Source organism: Phyllostomus discolor, chromosome 14, assembly GCF_004126475.2.
Source record: "Phyllostomus discolor isolate MPI-MPIP mPhyDis1 chromosome 14, mPhyDis1.pri.v3, whole genome shotgun sequence".
Lineage (NCBI taxonomy): Eukaryota > Metazoa > Chordata > Mammalia > Chiroptera > Phyllostomidae > Phyllostomus > Phyllostomus discolor.
The window spans coordinates 16,207,740-16,225,840 of NC_040916.2; the positions used below are offsets into that span (position 1 = coordinate 16,207,740).

At 41.6% G+C, this 18,101-nt stretch overlaps 1 protein-coding gene across 3 annotated transcripts in view; it reads right to left on the minus strand.

Moving 5' to 3' along the window:
* Positions 1 to 18,101, minus strand: part of DHX9 (DExH-box helicase 9) — a 42,732-nt gene that overhangs the window by 13,945 nt on the left and 10,686 nt on the right. For 2 of the 3 annotated variants that reach the window (XM_028530616.2, XM_036015520.1), the window contains exons 4-16: positions 16,935 to 17,052; positions 15,630 to 15,742; positions 14,873 to 15,021; positions 12,651 to 12,697; positions 10,546 to 10,682; positions 10,132 to 10,221; positions 9,876 to 10,037; positions 9,676 to 9,753; positions 8,952 to 9,143; positions 4,944 to 5,085; positions 4,419 to 4,501; positions 3,121 to 3,277; positions 655 to 755 (exon numbers count right to left, since the gene is read on the minus strand). In XM_028530616.2, coding sequence (XP_028386417.1) covers positions 655 to 755; positions 3,121 to 3,277; positions 4,419 to 4,501; positions 4,944 to 5,085; positions 8,952 to 9,143; positions 9,676 to 9,753; positions 9,876 to 10,037; positions 10,132 to 10,221; positions 10,546 to 10,682; positions 12,651 to 12,697; positions 14,873 to 15,021; positions 15,630 to 15,742; positions 16,935 to 17,052 — 1,569 coding nt within the window. Of the gene's footprint in view, positions 1 to 654; positions 756 to 3,120; positions 3,278 to 4,418; positions 4,502 to 4,943; positions 5,086 to 8,951; positions 9,144 to 9,675; positions 9,754 to 9,875; positions 10,038 to 10,131; positions 10,222 to 10,545; positions 10,683 to 12,650; positions 12,698 to 13,540; positions 13,671 to 14,872; positions 15,022 to 15,629; positions 15,743 to 16,934; positions 17,053 to 18,101 lie in introns of all 3 variants that reach the window. The other variant, XM_028530619.2, reaches the window with a different exon arrangement.

An 18,101-nucleotide genomic window follows, 5' to 3' on the forward strand; every position in this document is an offset into this window, starting at 1 on the left:
CCTAGTTCGTGACTTCCTCCATGTGATAATGCTGTCACCTGTCTAGGCTAACGCTGCTGCTCCTTAGGCTGCACTGCGTGCACAGACGGCCGGGACAGCTGGTGACAACCAGGTTCTGATTTAGCAAATCTGGGCGGGGCATCGAGTTCTGCCTTTCCACCGGTCAGTGACCCAGGTGCTACGCCCCTTAAACATCTTACTGTTTCTCTTCTTTTTCTTCTGACCTTTTTGCCAGAGATTATTTAACTCATGCTATGCAAAGAGCCTGTCACTGAACACGAAATTCTCTGGAGTGACACTATCCACTCAAAGATAGGTATTATAGTCAGTTTTTTAAGAAGTTTTCTATAATGCTAACTTACTGCATGTTTTTACTAAAATCCATTCTCTTCTATGTAACAACAATGTGCCCGCATTAAAAATTCTTCATGAACCCTGGCTGGTGTGGCTCAGTGGATTGAGCACTGGCCTGTGAACCAAAGGGTTGCTGGTTCAATTCCCAGTCAGGGCACATATCTGGGTTGCAGGAGAGGTCCCCAGTAGGGGGCGTGTGAGAGGCAACCACACCTTGATGTTTTTTTTCCTCCTTTCCCGTCTAAAAAGAAATGAAAAATCTTAAAAAAAAAAAAAAAATCCTCCATGAGGTTCACTTACATCGTCCTCCTCACCACAGTCATCATCCTTATCCTTCTTCTTCTTGTCCTTCGGCGGAGGGACAAAGTGGGTCATCTGAATGCAGTCTTCCAGAAAGTACTCTGCAAGGACAACCCAGTCCAGTAAGTACTACCACCTTTCAGAATGGAGCAGTCTTGAAACTCACTTTCTAATTCATAATTCACAATTACCTAATACCCACCAACCGGGTTCTTCCCAACTACCAAGACATTCCAGTGTCAATGCCTCTCTTTCCTGATCTAACTCAGTGTTCCCATCTCTAACAACCAAAAGGGGAGTTGTGCAAAGCCAAGTCGGGGCACCCTCTACATACAAAGTCCAATCAAACACTCAGAGAACGCCTGCTGTGCACATGCACGGGTTATACACTCCCCACGGCGTGGCAGTTACACATAAAAAGGAATAACAATACAATATATGCCACGGCCCATCCTTCCCCTAGAAGGGTGTGCACGTAAAATGAGTTCCACTCAGGTAATCTGCTGGAACATCTGCTGACCAATCATGTTCCTGAGGTCCTCTGATAGGCCCAGAGGTGTCCCATCATCTAAACATTTGCTTGCCCTCTAAGCCCCCAGAGCCCAAGCTGCCAGTCCCGTCACATATCCGAGGTGCACATGGTCACCATGACTTGTTACGGATGTTGTTAAAAACTTGATCACCCGAGACAGCATTTGCCAAGTTACTCCACTGTCAAGTTACACTTGCTTCCCCCTTTCCATACTTTGCTCTTTGGAAACAAGTCACGAAGTACAGCACACGCTAGGGACAAGGAGTTAAGCCTCACTTTTTTTTTTAAACACCCACCAGAGGGCACACTGGAGAAGGGAAAGGAGGGAGAGAGAGGGAAACATCTCCATGAGAGAAACATCTGTCTGTTGCCTCTCACACATGCCCGGACTGGGAACAGAACAGAGACCCTTCGGTCTTCCGGATGCTGCTACAGCTGAGCCGCCCAGCTAGGCAAGCCCACTTTTTTAGGGGAGAGTATCTATCTACATACGTATTTTGGAATTATTCTGTATGAGAGATTTGTCTATATTATCCATTTACTTATTTAGCTATCATATAGATTCAAGACTGTTATTTTACAGAGTTATAAGCTAATGTTGTTACTTTTCTTTTGCTCAAACTATTGCAGCCTTGGCCATGGAGCTCTCTCCCCCGTTGGCTCCTAAGTCCCTCTTCTCCATCGCTGTGTGTTTTCTTTTCAAGCACTTCCTTACTTTCTGGCACTACAAAACACTCCAGGCTCATCCTGAATAGCCCCTGCCTTAATCTTAGAATCAGCAATTTCTCCATGGATGTCTGATGCTTTAACTGGAAGATGGTATTGAAAATAAGATCTGGGTGTTGGCATGTTCCTTGCTACTGGGGTGTAGTTATGTCTAGGACTGCTCAGCAGAAAGCGCTGGGAACACACACATTTTTATCTAGCAGTTTGTTCCACTGACTCAGTCCCTGCTGGTTTTTGCAACCAGAAGTTGTGGAGACTTGTCTTCCTGGCACTGGACCCCTGGCCTGGGGGCCTTGGTGGGGAGCTGGGACTCCTCGCTCCCAAGACATTCCTCCCGAATTTTTATCCACATATGTATGTGGGACCAGCCAACTCCACATCTCCGCCCCTCCCACCAGTCTGGATTGACATGGTTTATCTGATTCTGTAGCTGTCAGACTTCCATTCAACTCCACTTCTGACAGTTCTGAGCGATGGCTGTTCTAGAGTTTAGTTGCAATTCTGATGTGGTTGTGTGAGGAGGTGAGCCACGTTTACCTATGCCTCCATCTTGACTGAAAGTTCCTACACTGGTATTTATTTCAGAGCTACCTGTATCAGCATCCTGAAATATTCATTCATTTCATACCAATATGGCATACTCTATAACTTACTTATATGCCCTCAATTAGACCGTGCCATAATTTACTGTTTTAACCCAAGCTACTAGAAAATAGTGGTAACAAAAATCTTTTAAAAGTAAAGATTTGATTATAACCATCAGAATATAACTATTGAAATACTTGACCTTGAAATACCTTCCTCTCATTTCAAAAGTCTGCCTGCTCTGGCTCTAAGAAAAATTGTCTTAATTTGATCCTGGTTGCTTCAACTTTTAACAGAATTTACCACAACCACTTACAGATCATATTGATTTACCCTCGACTGTAATAACTTTAAAAGTTTGGCTACAAAGGGCAGGACATTTACTAGCTACGCAAACTCTGCATGTAGTGAATGAAACTTGTTCTCTCCTTACACTGTCCCCACCCCTGCTTGACTAAAGACCGCAACGATGCTGTGATACATCTGATACTAATTTGGCCTGTATTTTAACATCCTTTAACCTACAAAGGACATTTTCTTCATCTCCAAAATTAAGAAACTAATGAATTATGCTCCTGAAGAGCACAAGAGATACCCTCCCAACCCACCCCCACATGATTTACCTTGAACTGGGAAAGTCCTCCCATAAACTTCAATGATGGGGCAACTAAAGAAATAATCACAGAACATGGTGGTGTCGATAGTAGCAGACATGAGAACAATGCGAACTTCAGGATAAGCCTGAACCACGTCGCGCAGCACTACTAGAAGGAAGTCTGTCTGTTCAAACACAAACAAAAAAATTGCATTAGGAAGTCCTTGCTAGTAAGATGCACCCAGAAGATTTCAGTTTCTCAGGTGACTTTTAGAAGCCTAATATACAGGGTTACAGTGCAATGTGGTAACGGTATTTTAAATAATAGTCCTAGGCTAATACCTGTGGGAATTAAAGATGAGTGCTATTTGGATAAGGAAAAGGAAAAAGACATAAATGCCAGCAAAGACTTTATCTCAAAATTTTCAGTAAAATTTACATTTGTAGGCACACAAACTTCAACTAGAAAAACGGAAAAACCAACGATGAGCCAAAAATCAGTTAACTAATCACATATAAAGCAAATCTTAAAACCGATGAAAAGGTCCTAGCTGGTTCATTCAAACACCATATTGGCCAAGACATTCATTATTTAATAAAAAATCAGCTCGAACTCTGATAAAACTCCTCTCTAGCTGTGCAGACCTTGAGCCCATCACCCCACCTCCCCAGCTGCAGAAAACCACCACGCTACACCTTTTGTTTGTGTTCCTTTTAGTACACACAGCTTTCATCTCATCTATACAGATACTTATATACGTTTTTAAGTTTACTTTTCCTGAACTTTATGGGAGTATATATTTTACATGATCTTTGGGGATTCCCCTTCTCTCATACTACAGCACTGCTGAGATTCATCCACGCTTCTACAGCTACTCTAATGACTGTGTGACATCCCCATGTGTGAACACACCCGCTGATTCACCAGCAGGTATGTGGCGGTACCTACTGCAGGTTTCTAGGTTGTTTCCAGGATTCCACTATTGTGAGCATCTGCTATTGTGAGCATTCACATTCGTGTCTCCTGCTGCACACACACCCATTTCAATGGGTAAGTGTGCGCATGCTAGCTCTCACTGATCACTGCAATTATATTTACTTTGCAGTAAGAGGTCTTTACTTCCAGGATGCTGTGAGTTTAACAAAGATAAAAGGGTTTAATGGCTTCACCAAAAAAGACGCCCAACATCTTAGTGACTATTAAGTCCGTGGCTTTGATAGAAGATGCAAGCAGCTCAGAAAGAAAGTGAAAGCAGACGTTCCATTTGGACTTATTTTCATTCAGAATATCCGTGCTGGGCCCTTGCCAGGGGCTCAGTTACTTACATTGATATCTCGTTCGTGTATCTCATCCACAATCACGTGACTGATCCCGCGGATGCCTGCCTCCAGTTTTCTCAGGAGCACACCTTGGAAAGAAAACCAGAGCCACGACTGAAGGTGAGTTTCCATACTGATTAAGGAGGGAGACAAGTGGAGACAAACTTCTAGACAACCAACTCTGCTAATACAACAATCAACTAGTATAACCTCGACAGCATTTTAAGAAAGAAATAATCATCTGCATACTTAAAATTACTTAAGAGGTAACGGTGTACTCTGAGAGATACGTGTTTAACGAAAAGAGAATTCAGAGATGCAATGCAGTGCCTAAGCTGATTTCACTTTTTCTAAGCTACTGTGCCCAGCAGGTGTGTCATGCTCCCGAAGTTCTGCGTAAACAAGAATTCTGAGACTGGCTCCTTGATTTATTATTTCCAGCCATTCTGTGATACTACCGAGTTTTCATAAAAAAAAAAAATAGCACAATATAACCCCCCAATGAAGACCAAAATGAAACACAGCACTGACCTACAGTACAAAACATGATGCTGGCGTGAGGGCGGGGCAGTATAGACTCAAACCGCACACTGTAGCCGCAGCTCTTCCCGGGCTCCTCTCCTCTCTCGTAGGCCACGCGCTCTGCCACCGACACGGCACTGATTCTCCTGGGCTGAGGCCAAAAAAAAAAAAAAAAAGAGAGAAAGTGACTTAAAAGCTACGAAATTACAAGTATACTTGCTTACAGGGTTACTGAGTTATTAGAGTAAGTGTGTCCCACTGCAAGCTCAGTAATCAACAGTAACAGCAATGATATCTTTAGGACGCTCTAAAGTCTTTAAAAAACTTCAGGACAAAAAAAAAAAAGACTACATAATTCTATGGCAGACATTTAAAAATGCTGTTTTTCATTTTGCATATAAAGTGATCCCAAGATTAAAAAACAAAAAACAACTTCCCCACTGGCCTCAACTGTTATGATATCCAGAGTGGTTTCCCAGTAGGGAGGGGAGAGAGCGCTCTTGGGGGGCTTTCCTTGTAAGTGCCTACCACGGCAAAGACACATTTACACACGCTGAATCCTAAGGGGGCTGCTACGGGTTAATGTTTGAAGTGTTGGGCCCTGATTTTTCTGAAAACTTTTCTAGGTGTTCCATAACTTCTAAGTATGCAAAGCAATATTCACTTGCTGGGTACTATGCCCTAAGGGCATGGAGGTGCATGCAGATTATAAAGACTGAATGCTTCTAAGCTGCTTTGAATCTGACTTTGTCCGAGTTCCTGATGACAGTTTATATTTGAGTTTCTTGCTTAAGAAAACTTTTCCTGAGTTTTGTATCTAGTTAAGTATCTATATGAAGATGTCCCAGATTATGATGTAACTACTTAGGAAATCAGAGGCTGACAGAATCTAAAAAAAAAAAAAAAAAAAAAAAACCAAAACCCACATAGTAACTTCACTAGAACTTTGAATTAATTACAAAACATGATTATCTTCTATATCCCTAATACAAGAGTCCATTAGGGTATGGGGCTAGTAACAAATACAGGTTCAAGTGTACAATCACTCAGCCCACATTTATCCTAGGCAAAGATAAAGGATTAAAAGATGCCTTTTTCAACAGAGTGTTGAATTTTCCTGAGCTTATATTCTAAGCAACATTCTGTCTGATTCATGTGCCTTGACTTACTAAACTACGCTAGCTTTTACTGACCACTACTGTACCTCAGTGACCCTGAATAAAAAGCATTACATGAAAAACTGAGCTCTGTATTTGTCCATCAAGAAGAGTTCTGCTGTCAGGAAGAGTTCACATGTCAGGAAATGTGGAAGATATTCCACTGAAAGTTATAAAAAAGTCTTCTGAGCCTTTCAAGAAGTCCTTTGCATTCTATAAACAACAGGTATAAATGCTCAATACTACTATTATCCCCTTCTTCTACTTCTGTCTTTCCTACAGTACTCAACATTTCTACTAAATACCTGGCTCTAGAACTTAAAACCCAGTAGGGTATTTGATACTCTTGGGTACTCAGGGTTGCTTTTATCACCTTGGGGCAGAGTTCAGCCTTCTAGGTGAATATGGGCAGGAGATGGCATCGTCCCCGAGCACTATCTATCTCAGTTCTTCACTGTGACCCCAAGCACGGCTGCCTTAAAAGACTCAAGAGAGTCATCCACGACAGAGGGTGTTACAAATTAACATTAGAGGTGCTTTTTAAACACCCACCTTCAGGAGCCACATCAGTTAAATCCCCTGGAGTATGGAGAGAATCCACCAACATCAAGGTGACTATTCAAACAGCAAGGAAACAACGACCCTGCCATCTCCTACCCATGTTGTGTATATTTCTCTGACTTACCAACTTCTAGTTTCCACAGACCTGACTTTAAAACAAAAAAAATGTTTAAATGCATACCAAAGAGACAAGTGTTTTTTTCACTCATAATTGAGTCGACTAGAAATCTGTGCTTTTTCCTGAGGGGAATACAGCTAAGTACATGGAATTAAAGCATGCCCACCATCTGAGACAACTCAATGTCTAGGAATTTATTCCAATGAAACAAACGAATGTATAAAGATGCATATACAAGTATTCACCCTAGCATAGACAATACCAAAATATTAAAAACATGCTTAAAAAATCCCTATCACTTAAGAATAAAATAAGAGCATATGCATAAAATAGATTACGAATTGCTAAAAATTATGCGGCTCCTCTAATACCGCACGCACCGTGTCGGCCCACACAGGGGGGCGGGTTAAGATGAGGACACAGAGTGTACCTACACCGCAGTCTCAAACGGTTAGGGCACACAGGAAAAGTGATTACTTCTGGATGGTGGGATTCTGAGTGGACTCTGCTTTCTTTAAAATCTACTCTACTTCTAAATGTTTTCCCCAATGACTACATATTCCTTTTATAGAAAAAGGCAACTAAAAATGACCTTCTAATTCTCATTACAAATATTCACAAGATAAGCATTTTGTGGAGCATACTGCTTAGTGTAAATGGCTACCAGTGAGTGTTCCATCCCTTCCCAGACTGTGTACCGGATGACAGCTCAGACTGTCTGCGCATTCCTTGAATACATCACCCCTTTCCCTTGACCTTCGGCGCTTCCAACAAGTCGACACACGGTCCCACAGCGCATAAACCCAAGGCCAGGCTCACCAGTAAAACATCATCTATATCTGCAGAACTACCTTTCTACATACAGCTTACCTATTTCTCTCTTAACTACTATATAGTGTACGGAAATATTCTATATTCTACAAATAAACATAAAGGGCCAAGGCCATGGAGACCTCTGGAATAATCGCAATTAATAGCTGTGTAATGCAACAATAAATACCATGGTTGCATATACTATTTTATTTGTGCCTCAGAACAGATATTTTTTATTCTGATAAAAAAAGCGCAGAGAAGTTAAATTATTTTTCTAAATTCATCCAAATGACTTTAGATGTAATATAAATTTTCTTTACTCCCAATCATACTACCCCTTATTGTTGTAGCTTTATGTTGTAATTGGACAATGTAGTAAAAATAACAATCACTGATTTAAGTGAAACTAGTTAGAAAGTACCGGTGATGAAAGCAAGAAACAACGTGAAGTCATTCCAACAGAACACTTCAATTGCCCTCCCCAGGACATGAGCTTTCCTTCCCATTCTCACTGCACACACCCGCTGATTCACCTTCTCTGCACAATCTGACTCCTCATGCCTGGGGCCCAGCCTCAGTCTCTCCACACCTCTTCATCTGTGTGCACGTTAAATGAAATAGCTAGTACTCACTGAGGACTCATCGAGTTCCCTGCGTGTCAGACCCTGGGTGGCTCTCCACACCACAGGCAACTGAAGGCCTGTCTCGAACTGTTCTTTTGCAGTATTCGAGGGCCCACCTCTCTGGTGACCCCTCTTGACATTTGTCCAGAACTGCAACAACTTCTCTTCTCTTGGAGTTGTCTAACTGAAGGGGTGCAGGTCCCAGAACTCTACCTCTGTTGCTTATCTGGGTATTTAAATACACGGTAACAGAACAGAGCAGCAATAAAATGATTTCTAAGGCACCAGACATCACAAAACATGTCTGGCTCCATTTTGGGTTTATTTTTACATGAGGGACAACTAGGTCCTGAAATGACAGAAATGTGATAGGAAGCACTCTGTAAAAGTCAACCATTATCTGTTTCCACTGAAAATTACTAAGTGATAAGATAGAAAGGACCAAGACTTGGATATGAACTTGAGAAATTACTCTGTTTGATTCTGGGCCCAAAGACACCCTTCAGCCCAGACAAAAGAATCTCCTACGTGGTTTGGTTTAGTTTATCACTGAAGGATACACAAAAGGACTTAAGTTCTTTTTACATTTTGTTTAAGTTTAAAAATCCTGATGCTCTACCACTTTCAGAACCTTAGGCGGCTACAAAGGGGAGTTGGTCAAAAAATTAGGAACAGTCTGGCCTCTAGGTATCGCCACCTCCACACTAACCACATGAGACACACAGTTAGCAGGCCGACGACTTACCTGGGTCACGACAATATTACACTCGGCTGCCCGGTCATTCTGGATATAGTCATCGAGAATAAACTGGGGAACCTGTGTGGTTTTACCACACCCAGTAGCTCCTCGGATAATGACAACTGAATTTTGACTGATTGCTTCCAGGATTTCATTTTCAAATTTCTTCACAGGCAGCAACTCTCTCTCCTGCAAGATCTGTATTAGGAAAGTTACACCTCAAGTTTCTACCGACATGTACATTAGAAGCAAGTGTCCTGTTGCCTAAACAAATAAATAAATTGCCATCTCTATAAAAACTCCTCTCCTCTGGCTTAGTACTCAAAATACACTTTTTCACAAATGAGGGTATTTATTTATCTAATAGAATTGTCCCTTCTCACTGAATTTCTGAGGAATCTACCTAATGGCCTCGTCCACATCCTTACTTTCCTGCTTTCTCCCCGAACATTCCATCCACATTCTGCTTCTCCTAACATTTTAATGCTGTTTTATTTGAAAAACATCAAACAGAATTATTACCCCAAATCTCTCCACTTACATTAACCAGGAATCCCACACCCTTAACTCGCACTGCTGCCCTTTGATGCTAACTCAGATGAGCTGTGTGGTAACTACCTTTGTCTACTTTCCTACAAAGGGCAAATGTATTCTTCCCTGCCCTTCCACCCACACCTACACAGTTCTGATGCTCTGAGCACCGTCTGCCTATTACAGCACATAGACTTACAGCCTGCAAATCATGATCCTGGTCCAACTGGTACATCAATTCATTCTTGAGGTCCATGCTTATTTGTTCTGGAGTAGCCTGTAATACGGGAAGGCAGCAGTCAAACAAAAGCAGGTAAGCCATCTTCAACCTGAACCCCTAATGAAACAGACACAAAAGTAAGTGCGAGAGTCTAGTCTCAGGAACGACGGTGCACTCACATAAGCCAGGGGCCCCTCGTCAATGTTGCTGCTAGTCCAAGGGTTCCAGTTGGACTGCGGAGGTGACCAGGGAACCACTCCCATTTGGTTCTGCCTCTGAGATGGCTCGAAGTGGGCCAATTTGCGGACGCTAAGTAAGACGGGCACGGCAGGATCATCAGGCTATTAAAAAATAAGAAAACAAAAAAACCAATACCAGCTGCTTGTCTGACTGAGAGTTTCTATACAAAGGTGAACTAAGTAACTGCATGCTTACTGCGGGTAGGATCTCAAGATTAAGCTCTTGAACGATGTTTTGCAGCTGATGCTCCAAATCTTGTGAGATGTTAACTTTGTAGGGCTCCACCTACAGAAAAAGAACGACCATGAAAATCATGCCACACGCACACTATTTACATCTGCCAGAGCAGGGGTAAGAGTCTGCAGTGAGCACCAGGTCTACAATATTCCCGGAGCCAACAATGAGTCAGTTCGCTTCTGTGGAAGAATTGCTTCATGATCACTGCCCACTGTGACCACAGCCACCCGCCAGGCACAGATGACTAGACCATTCCCATCTCTTAAGGTAAGACTCCTGCTCCTACAAAATAAACTTCTTCAGCCAAATCCTACACAACAGCTAAACTGAGTATTACAGTATCTCTCTGAGCTACCAAGTCCAAAGACTCACCGTCTCCCCTTCTTTCTTCTTAGTAAGTCCGGAGGAAGCTTCAATCACTCCAAGGTGGTAGAGCTGTCTGACAAGTGACAGGGCACAGGACTGTGCTGCCAGTTTCTTATTTGATCCATGTTCCCGTGCAAAAATCCCTGTAATTTAAGGTCAAGATTACCTAAGACAGAAGACTAACTCATCTAAGTAAACAAACATCTTATCTCATAAGCAAGTAGGGGCTTAGGCACAAAAGCCACCCTATAATACAGAGTACATAATGGGTTCTAAGTTCTTTTTCATCCTAACTGCTAACCAAAAGCAATTTCCATAACATCAATTAAATAACCAATCATCTTGATTACTGGCTGATACTAAGACACATACAAATAATCACTATGAAAACAAATAATCTACTTCAATAAAAGTTGTCATTATTAATATCATGACATTAAAAGGGGAGAAGAAAACAGTTTACTTTGTAAAAGCAAAGGGTCAAAAAGCAAAAAATAAAAATAAAAACGGACACCAGGGGTTTGCAGTCTCCTTCTGTAAAGAGCTGGGTAGTAAGTACTCCAGGCTTGGCAGGCCACGTGATCTCCGTCACAACCACCCAACCCTGCCTTTCAAGCATGGAACCATCCACACTCAGTCTCAATTAGGGTGTGACAAACCACAGGCCCAAGAACTAGGAATACTTTTTATGTTTTTACAGTTGTACAAATATGACGAAGTATGTGATATATGTAACCTGGAAAGCTTACAACACTTGCAATCTGGCCCTTTACAGAAGCTCGCTATCCGCTGATGCAAACAAACGAGTAGAACTGCATCCCAACACAACTCAAATGAAACAGGGCGTGGGCTGTCTCTGGCCACGGGGCTGCAGTTTGCTGATCCTGACACCAGGCTGAAGCTAGTATTAATCATATTCTTAAAGAAAACACTCCTGGCTGGTGTAGCTCAGTGGACTGAGCGCGGGCTGGGAACCAAAGTGTCCCAGGTTCGATTCCCAGACAGGGTACATGCCTGGGTTGCAGGCCATAACCCCCAGCAACCACACATTGATGTTTCTCTCTCTCTCCCTCCCTTCCCTCTCTAAAGGTAAACAAATAAAATCTTAAAAAACAAACAAACAAAAAAGAAAACGCTAACAGAAAGGTTTCCTCTCCGGTATCATTCAGCTTTAGGAGTGATGGCAAAGAAGGGGAACAGGTCCTTCCTGCCTAATTAGCCAGTTTAGTAGAATTCATTCTGATGGTCCGATGGATGGGCCGACAGGCGCCAGACGGCCTCTGTCCTCCTCCCTTAACGTCCCATCCACTCAAAGGACTTATTTTTAAAGTCTAGGGTAAAAATTTCAACACCATCTCTTGAGGACTTATTCAAAGGTTTTAATCTATCAGGAGAGTCTCTCATATATGAAATTGGAAACATGAATGTCAGTTGCAGAATTCTTAAGCTGGAAAAAATCTTAGGCCATTTCTCTCAATTCGTGGGTAAGTTAAATTGAATTCCAGCGATGTGAGGTGGGATATTCAAAATCACAAAATCTGTTATGACCAAACAAGGCACACGGGGCCTACCCTCGAAGCACCACACGTTGCCTGTTTAAACTCACTGTCCCTGCACAAAAGAACACACGCACTGTATCTGTCTTTTTACTTCCTTTATGAACAACCCCAACCCAGTCTTCGTCTCTCGGGGTAACCGTCTCACCTTTTCCTCTGGGCTCCGTGACTAACGTACGCTACACCTCTGCCTCCCAATCCTCTCATCCGGTTTACTCCTTTTCTGAATTTCACCTAGCTAGTTTTACCTAAGCAAACTGGAAGAATACTTGTATACACAAAGAAAAAATTATTTTAAAGTTCTTCAACACTGGTAGACTCCTAGGTAACTTACCATCTTTTACCCTTTGAAATATAGCACCAGCCTGATCATTTTCTTTTCACCTGCAAATTGGAAAACTGTGCCCTCTAATTCTCATAATTACTAAATTCTAAAATACCCTAGATGCCACCTTATACCATGTACTCTTTCAATTAATAAAACCCATGTATACGTAACCCCAGACTCTAATTATTACTTCAGTACACAAGACTCAGCGTATCAGCAACACTTACTTCTGCCCAGCTGCTTGATATAAATGGTCATTTCTGCAATAAAACTCCTGTAACAACATATACAAACAAGGTTAGGAATTTCAGTTAGAAATTACTAAATCCAGACTCCCAAATCAGGCAGGCTTTTTCCAACTGCTTAAGCAAATCACAGCAAAAAGCACTGTAACACATTTGCTTCTGTTCAATCCTAGAACAAATGAAGTGTGTAAACTTCAAATAATGTACAACATGCCACAAGACTGCTATAATCAAAGATGATGAGCCAATTTTTCATGGAAAGAAAATGTTAGGGTTTTAGATTCTGTATTTACTTACTCTTACTCTTATTCCAAAGGTTGTACTCTGAAGAGCTAGAACACATTCAATGAGAAGGAATTTTCCACTTAGTTTGGGGCCAAGAAATAAAACAAGACCAAAGCTCTATAAATCATAGTTGTGATTCCTTTAAGGCTCCTTTGCACGGGCCCCCCACTAGTGACTGCAGCCTGTCACACTGAGCTAACTAACACACGCACGCAGGCACCCGACGCAGGGACACACGGACACTGCATCTACCAGTGGCTCCTGACGCAGGGGCCTGGTATCTGCCTGCCATTGGAAGCAGCCCTTGACAACAAAAAATTTACCTTGTTTGTATTACATTGACCTAAATCAGGTCACGGAGAACTCAGTATCTTTGAAAATTATAGCTAAAATTGCTAGCAGATTCTAGGCAATGGGGCTTAGGATTTAAGCAAGGGAAAAACTGCCCTTTGAAAACTTATGCTTTCTGATCCTTCCACTGCTCAGGCACATTCTAACCCTGACATTGTGCTGTGAATAAAAGGTTAAGTGAGGGTTAAGAAAAAAAATTAATGTTAGACTCCTTCCTATATGTCTTGTGAACTGACCTTCAGGCACAGTTGCTTCAGGGGTCAAAGGCCACTGACTTTCAGGGGAACAACATCCACCCTTTCATTAATGACACCGATGCCAGTATGTTTCTCAGCCAGGCTTAAAGTCAATCTCATTCTCCTCCACCTAGGGGGAACAGCGACACCAGAAATCAGTTTACAATCGTTTCCCATGTGATTGCTTAGTTCAGCCTAAGCAGCAGCACATGTGTGTATGAACACAGACCTCTGGTGTTGCTGTCTGCTATGCCTTTAAACAAAGGGCATACAAGGAGCAATGCTGTCCCGGCTCCCCCGACTGTCTTTGCCTCCCTCCTCTTCATATCCTGAATTCTTCAATTCCTTGGATCAGAAGTCAGTAAGACAGTGACATCATAAAATGTTTACTGCAAGCAGCAGAGGGTACACTTAAGTTATCTTAACTATTCTGAAAGTCCCCATGTGCTGCTAAGCCAAATCAGTTCATAAAGACAAAATATTCAAGAAAAATCAGTAACAAATGCATCTTTCCTTTACAACCCCTGAGGGTTTTCAAGTCTGACGTTAGACTTAAGTATCTGAGAATTCAGGATTGAACAAAACAGTGGGATGCGGGGTAACATTGCTCATTAAACATCACTTTGACCACAGCGTCAAAGTGTTATTTTAGTAATAATTTAGGGTTGCCAGATGCATCCAAGGGAGAAAGAATGCTTTGATTTGTAAGAAAAATACTTTTAATTTATTTTGCACAATTTATTTCATAAAAGAAAGGAACAGTGCCCCCCAAGAGTCTAATCCATGAGCCTTCCTGGGAGTAATAACTACTACACCCTGGAATGCTCTCAGGAAGAACAGCAAGCAGGCTGAGAAACATGCTGTCACTGTTACAACAACCTCCCTCAACGTTCAGTTTTGTAAGTTTAACAAACTAGAAGTAGGCTAAGTCACATACAAACACCGAGGCTGTTCCACCTTACACGAAGCCCTTAAAACTTCAACAGAACTCTTAAGGGCTGGCAAGCTTCAAAGCTGAAGGAACATTTGGATCAAGTGCAATGCAATCTACCTCCAAGACTCTAAAACTTAAGTGTCTAACTTGACCCATCAGAGAAGTAATCATTACAACTGCCCCTGACAATACCACAGTGAAGAAACTCACCACCTCTGGCCGATACCATCACCTGTGGCTATCATTTTTGCCTGTCCGATTCAAAGAAAACCTTAAAAAATCTAGCAATACAGGCGGCAGAATTTGCAGACTTTCTTACACAGCTGTACAAATACAGAACAATACACATCCCAAACCACCCTGCCTTACTATGGAAGGGAAAGAGTGAACAAGCAAACCTGTTGTGATCGGGGCCCACTTGGGTGTACTTATATTCTCCCTGGATCTTTTCTTTTTGGAAATACTGGTTCAGCCGAGCCTTAGCATTTTCCAAGGTCCAGTTTCCATGAAGCCCTGCATTTAAATCCACTTCTTCTGATTCGAGAGTCTGTTGAATCAATGAAAATTACATTTGGCTGCACTACTTTTTAGTTATAAATATTTGAGGTACAGAAACGTAAACATCTTTGTGCCATCCTTTATAATGTAAAAGCTTCTTTTTAAAAAGATACTTTCAATAGCTTCTATTTCTAGTCAAAATTGTGCCAGAACTTTGCATATGATGGCCTATTAGCTAAAAAATACATTACCTATCAGTTAACATGTTATTTAAATTGTTCCTAAGAAAACTTTGACAACTTTTCTGTGCTGGTTTACCACTTTAAATAAATTAAGTAGGTAAAATGAGCTGTTTATTAAGGCATTTTCACAATATGGGCTCATAAAATGAGGTTTACTGAGGTACCTATACTTCCTACAAAGCAGATGAGAACTTTCATTACAACTAAGGAAAAATACTTTCATTTCACAGGCAATTCTAGGGATCAATTTAACAGGGAGCTTAGATTCACGTGTGTGTCACGTGTGATCAAGCCGTCTCAAATAACCACTGTAAAGAGACATCTGATTTCACATTGCGAGTGTGTTGAACCTCGCCGGGAACTAAACCCTAGACCCCACTCCTGGAGATGGAACACAGGATGACGACAGCCTTACCGCTTGCACTTCCTGTTCTTCCTTTTTAATATAATAATCCTTCAAGTTGGCTCCTCGATCCCAGGTGGGCCCAGGAGCACCATAGCCAGAGGCCCCAACTCCAGAATTATTTTCTATTAAGGAAAAAAAATGTTCTCTTGATGAATTAAACTGCAGGAAGATCCTAAATATTTTAAAGAATATTCATAATTCACATCTCGGCACTCCATAATTAGAAATCCTAGGTTTCAATCATTTGGAAATGGGCCTGAAATCTCCATGACTTGCTTGAAAAGTGTTACATTACTGAAGCACGGGCTAAATGCTGATTCCAAGGCAGGTATGCAGTGGAAAGATATCGGTAATGATCGGAAGTGACTGATAACCTAGCGTACATTATCAATGTAGCTTTGTTTTTTAAGTTGTTACATACAAAAAAACTGGTTAAATAATAAAACTGTCTCTTTGCTAAATACGACCCTGGAAGGAAGCTATCTGCTAGTGCTGGTAATGAAAATGAGAAGCTGAAAAGGTATAAGAAAGTGATGGATACTGATGAAAAAGCAGAGTAACTAAAAAGAGTTAATACTGATCATTAACTGAGTTTATTACACGCTTTTTAAAAATTTTTCTCCAGAGCCCTGGCTGGTGTAGCTCAGTGGATTGAGCGTGGGCTGGGAACCAAAGTGTCCCAGGTTCAATTCCCAGCCAGGGTACATTCCTGGGTTGCAGGCCATAACCCCCAGCAACTGCACATTGATGTTTCTCTCTCCCTTCCCTCTCTAAAAATAAATAAATAAAATCCTAAAAAAAATTTTTTTTCTCCTCATAACAATCTTAAGAAGTAAATACCATTACTCTCATTTCATAAATACTAGATATGAGACTTAAGTAATTTGACCGAACACCCTAGTCCATCCACCCAACAGTGAACGTGGCAATACAAGTTTGGGTAGTATACAGAATCCAGCAATGGCCTGGATCCATGGGTAAACAAACAAGTCTATAATATACTGGTATTTGGTAAGAGTTACAAACAAGAAAGGGCAATAAATAAGACCCTTTACTCAAATGTTCTAGTTGGTGCAAAATCTATCCACAGATCAGAAATTAGATACCAATGATAGCAAGGAATGAAGCTGTATCACACCTTGTAAGAGAAAATAAATGAGCCGGCGTTATTTGCAAACTTATGAAGCCGTTGGGATCTCTCTCAACATTAAGAGTTTACTACAGTTACTTCTTTTTATCTAGGTGAGAAAGAGATGATGACCTAGATCGTGTATAACTTACTCTCAGTCATGCGCACACATTCAAGTCCCTTACCTGCCTGGAGAGCCAGGTGTGGAGGAAGAGGTCCTCCCATGGGGGTTGGCAAACCTCCTCCATCAGTATTGGCTGCACTGTCAGGTGTGTCGGTGAGTGGGGGCAGAGGGGGTGCCACCTGCAAATGAAAAAGTCAATGCAGTACCAGCAATTGTTTTCAATGACTGTAAAACTATGATGGTCTCACTTCAAGGAGAAAAGGGGAAGAATAGTAAAAATTACTTGTAATTCTCCATTTGGAAATTTTATATATACAGATAGGGTATATACAAACATAATTTTCCTATGAAAAGTGGGATGAGTAATTTACTTTCTCCACTCACTGTCTTTATAAATACATTCAATATTCAGTAAGTATCTGTTAAGAGCCTTCTACACGGTAGACATTGTTCCAGGGACTGAGGATAAAACTACGCAGAGACGCAAGTTCTGTACTTACAGAGCTATATTCAAAGAGCTATATTCTAACTGTGTACAGCAAGTCTTACAGAGCTACACAGTAAGCACGTACCCAGGACGTCAAGGGTGATACAATACTACAGAGCAACATAAAGCAGAAAAGAGAAACGGGGACTGTGAGAGATCACTATTTAAATAATGTGAAGAGGGAAAGCCATACTCATAGGTAACTTTTGAGAAGATATACGAACCAAGTGAAGAGGCAACCAAAAAAGGATCTGAGAGAAGAGATTTCCAGAGAAGAAACATCAAGTTTCAAGACAAAGGCAAAACATTTAACATAAATTTTCTACTTCTTTAAATACTGATCTACATGAATGTTAAGGCCTTACTACTCCATTCTATGGAGGTGTTCTACAGAAGAGAAGTAGCAATGATTAGAAATGCCTTCTGATGGAAGTGCCAAAGCAGGACTGCACCTGAGCATCAAGGAGTCAAAGCTCACGGCCACAGAAGAAATACACATCATTGACACAGACCATGAAGACACTGCTATTGCTCAAGACTTGGCTCACCTCAGTTCAGTCATCAGTTCAAATGCAGAGCGCAGCCAAGCTATCAAGAGAAGGCTGAGACCCGGGAGGGCAACAGAAGAATGAGGACAGGTCACCAAGAGCAAAGCTGCGTCATTAGAGACCAAGGCTAAGATCACTCACACCCTCGTATTCTCAGTTACTATGTATGGATGTGGGAAGTTGGAGAGTGATG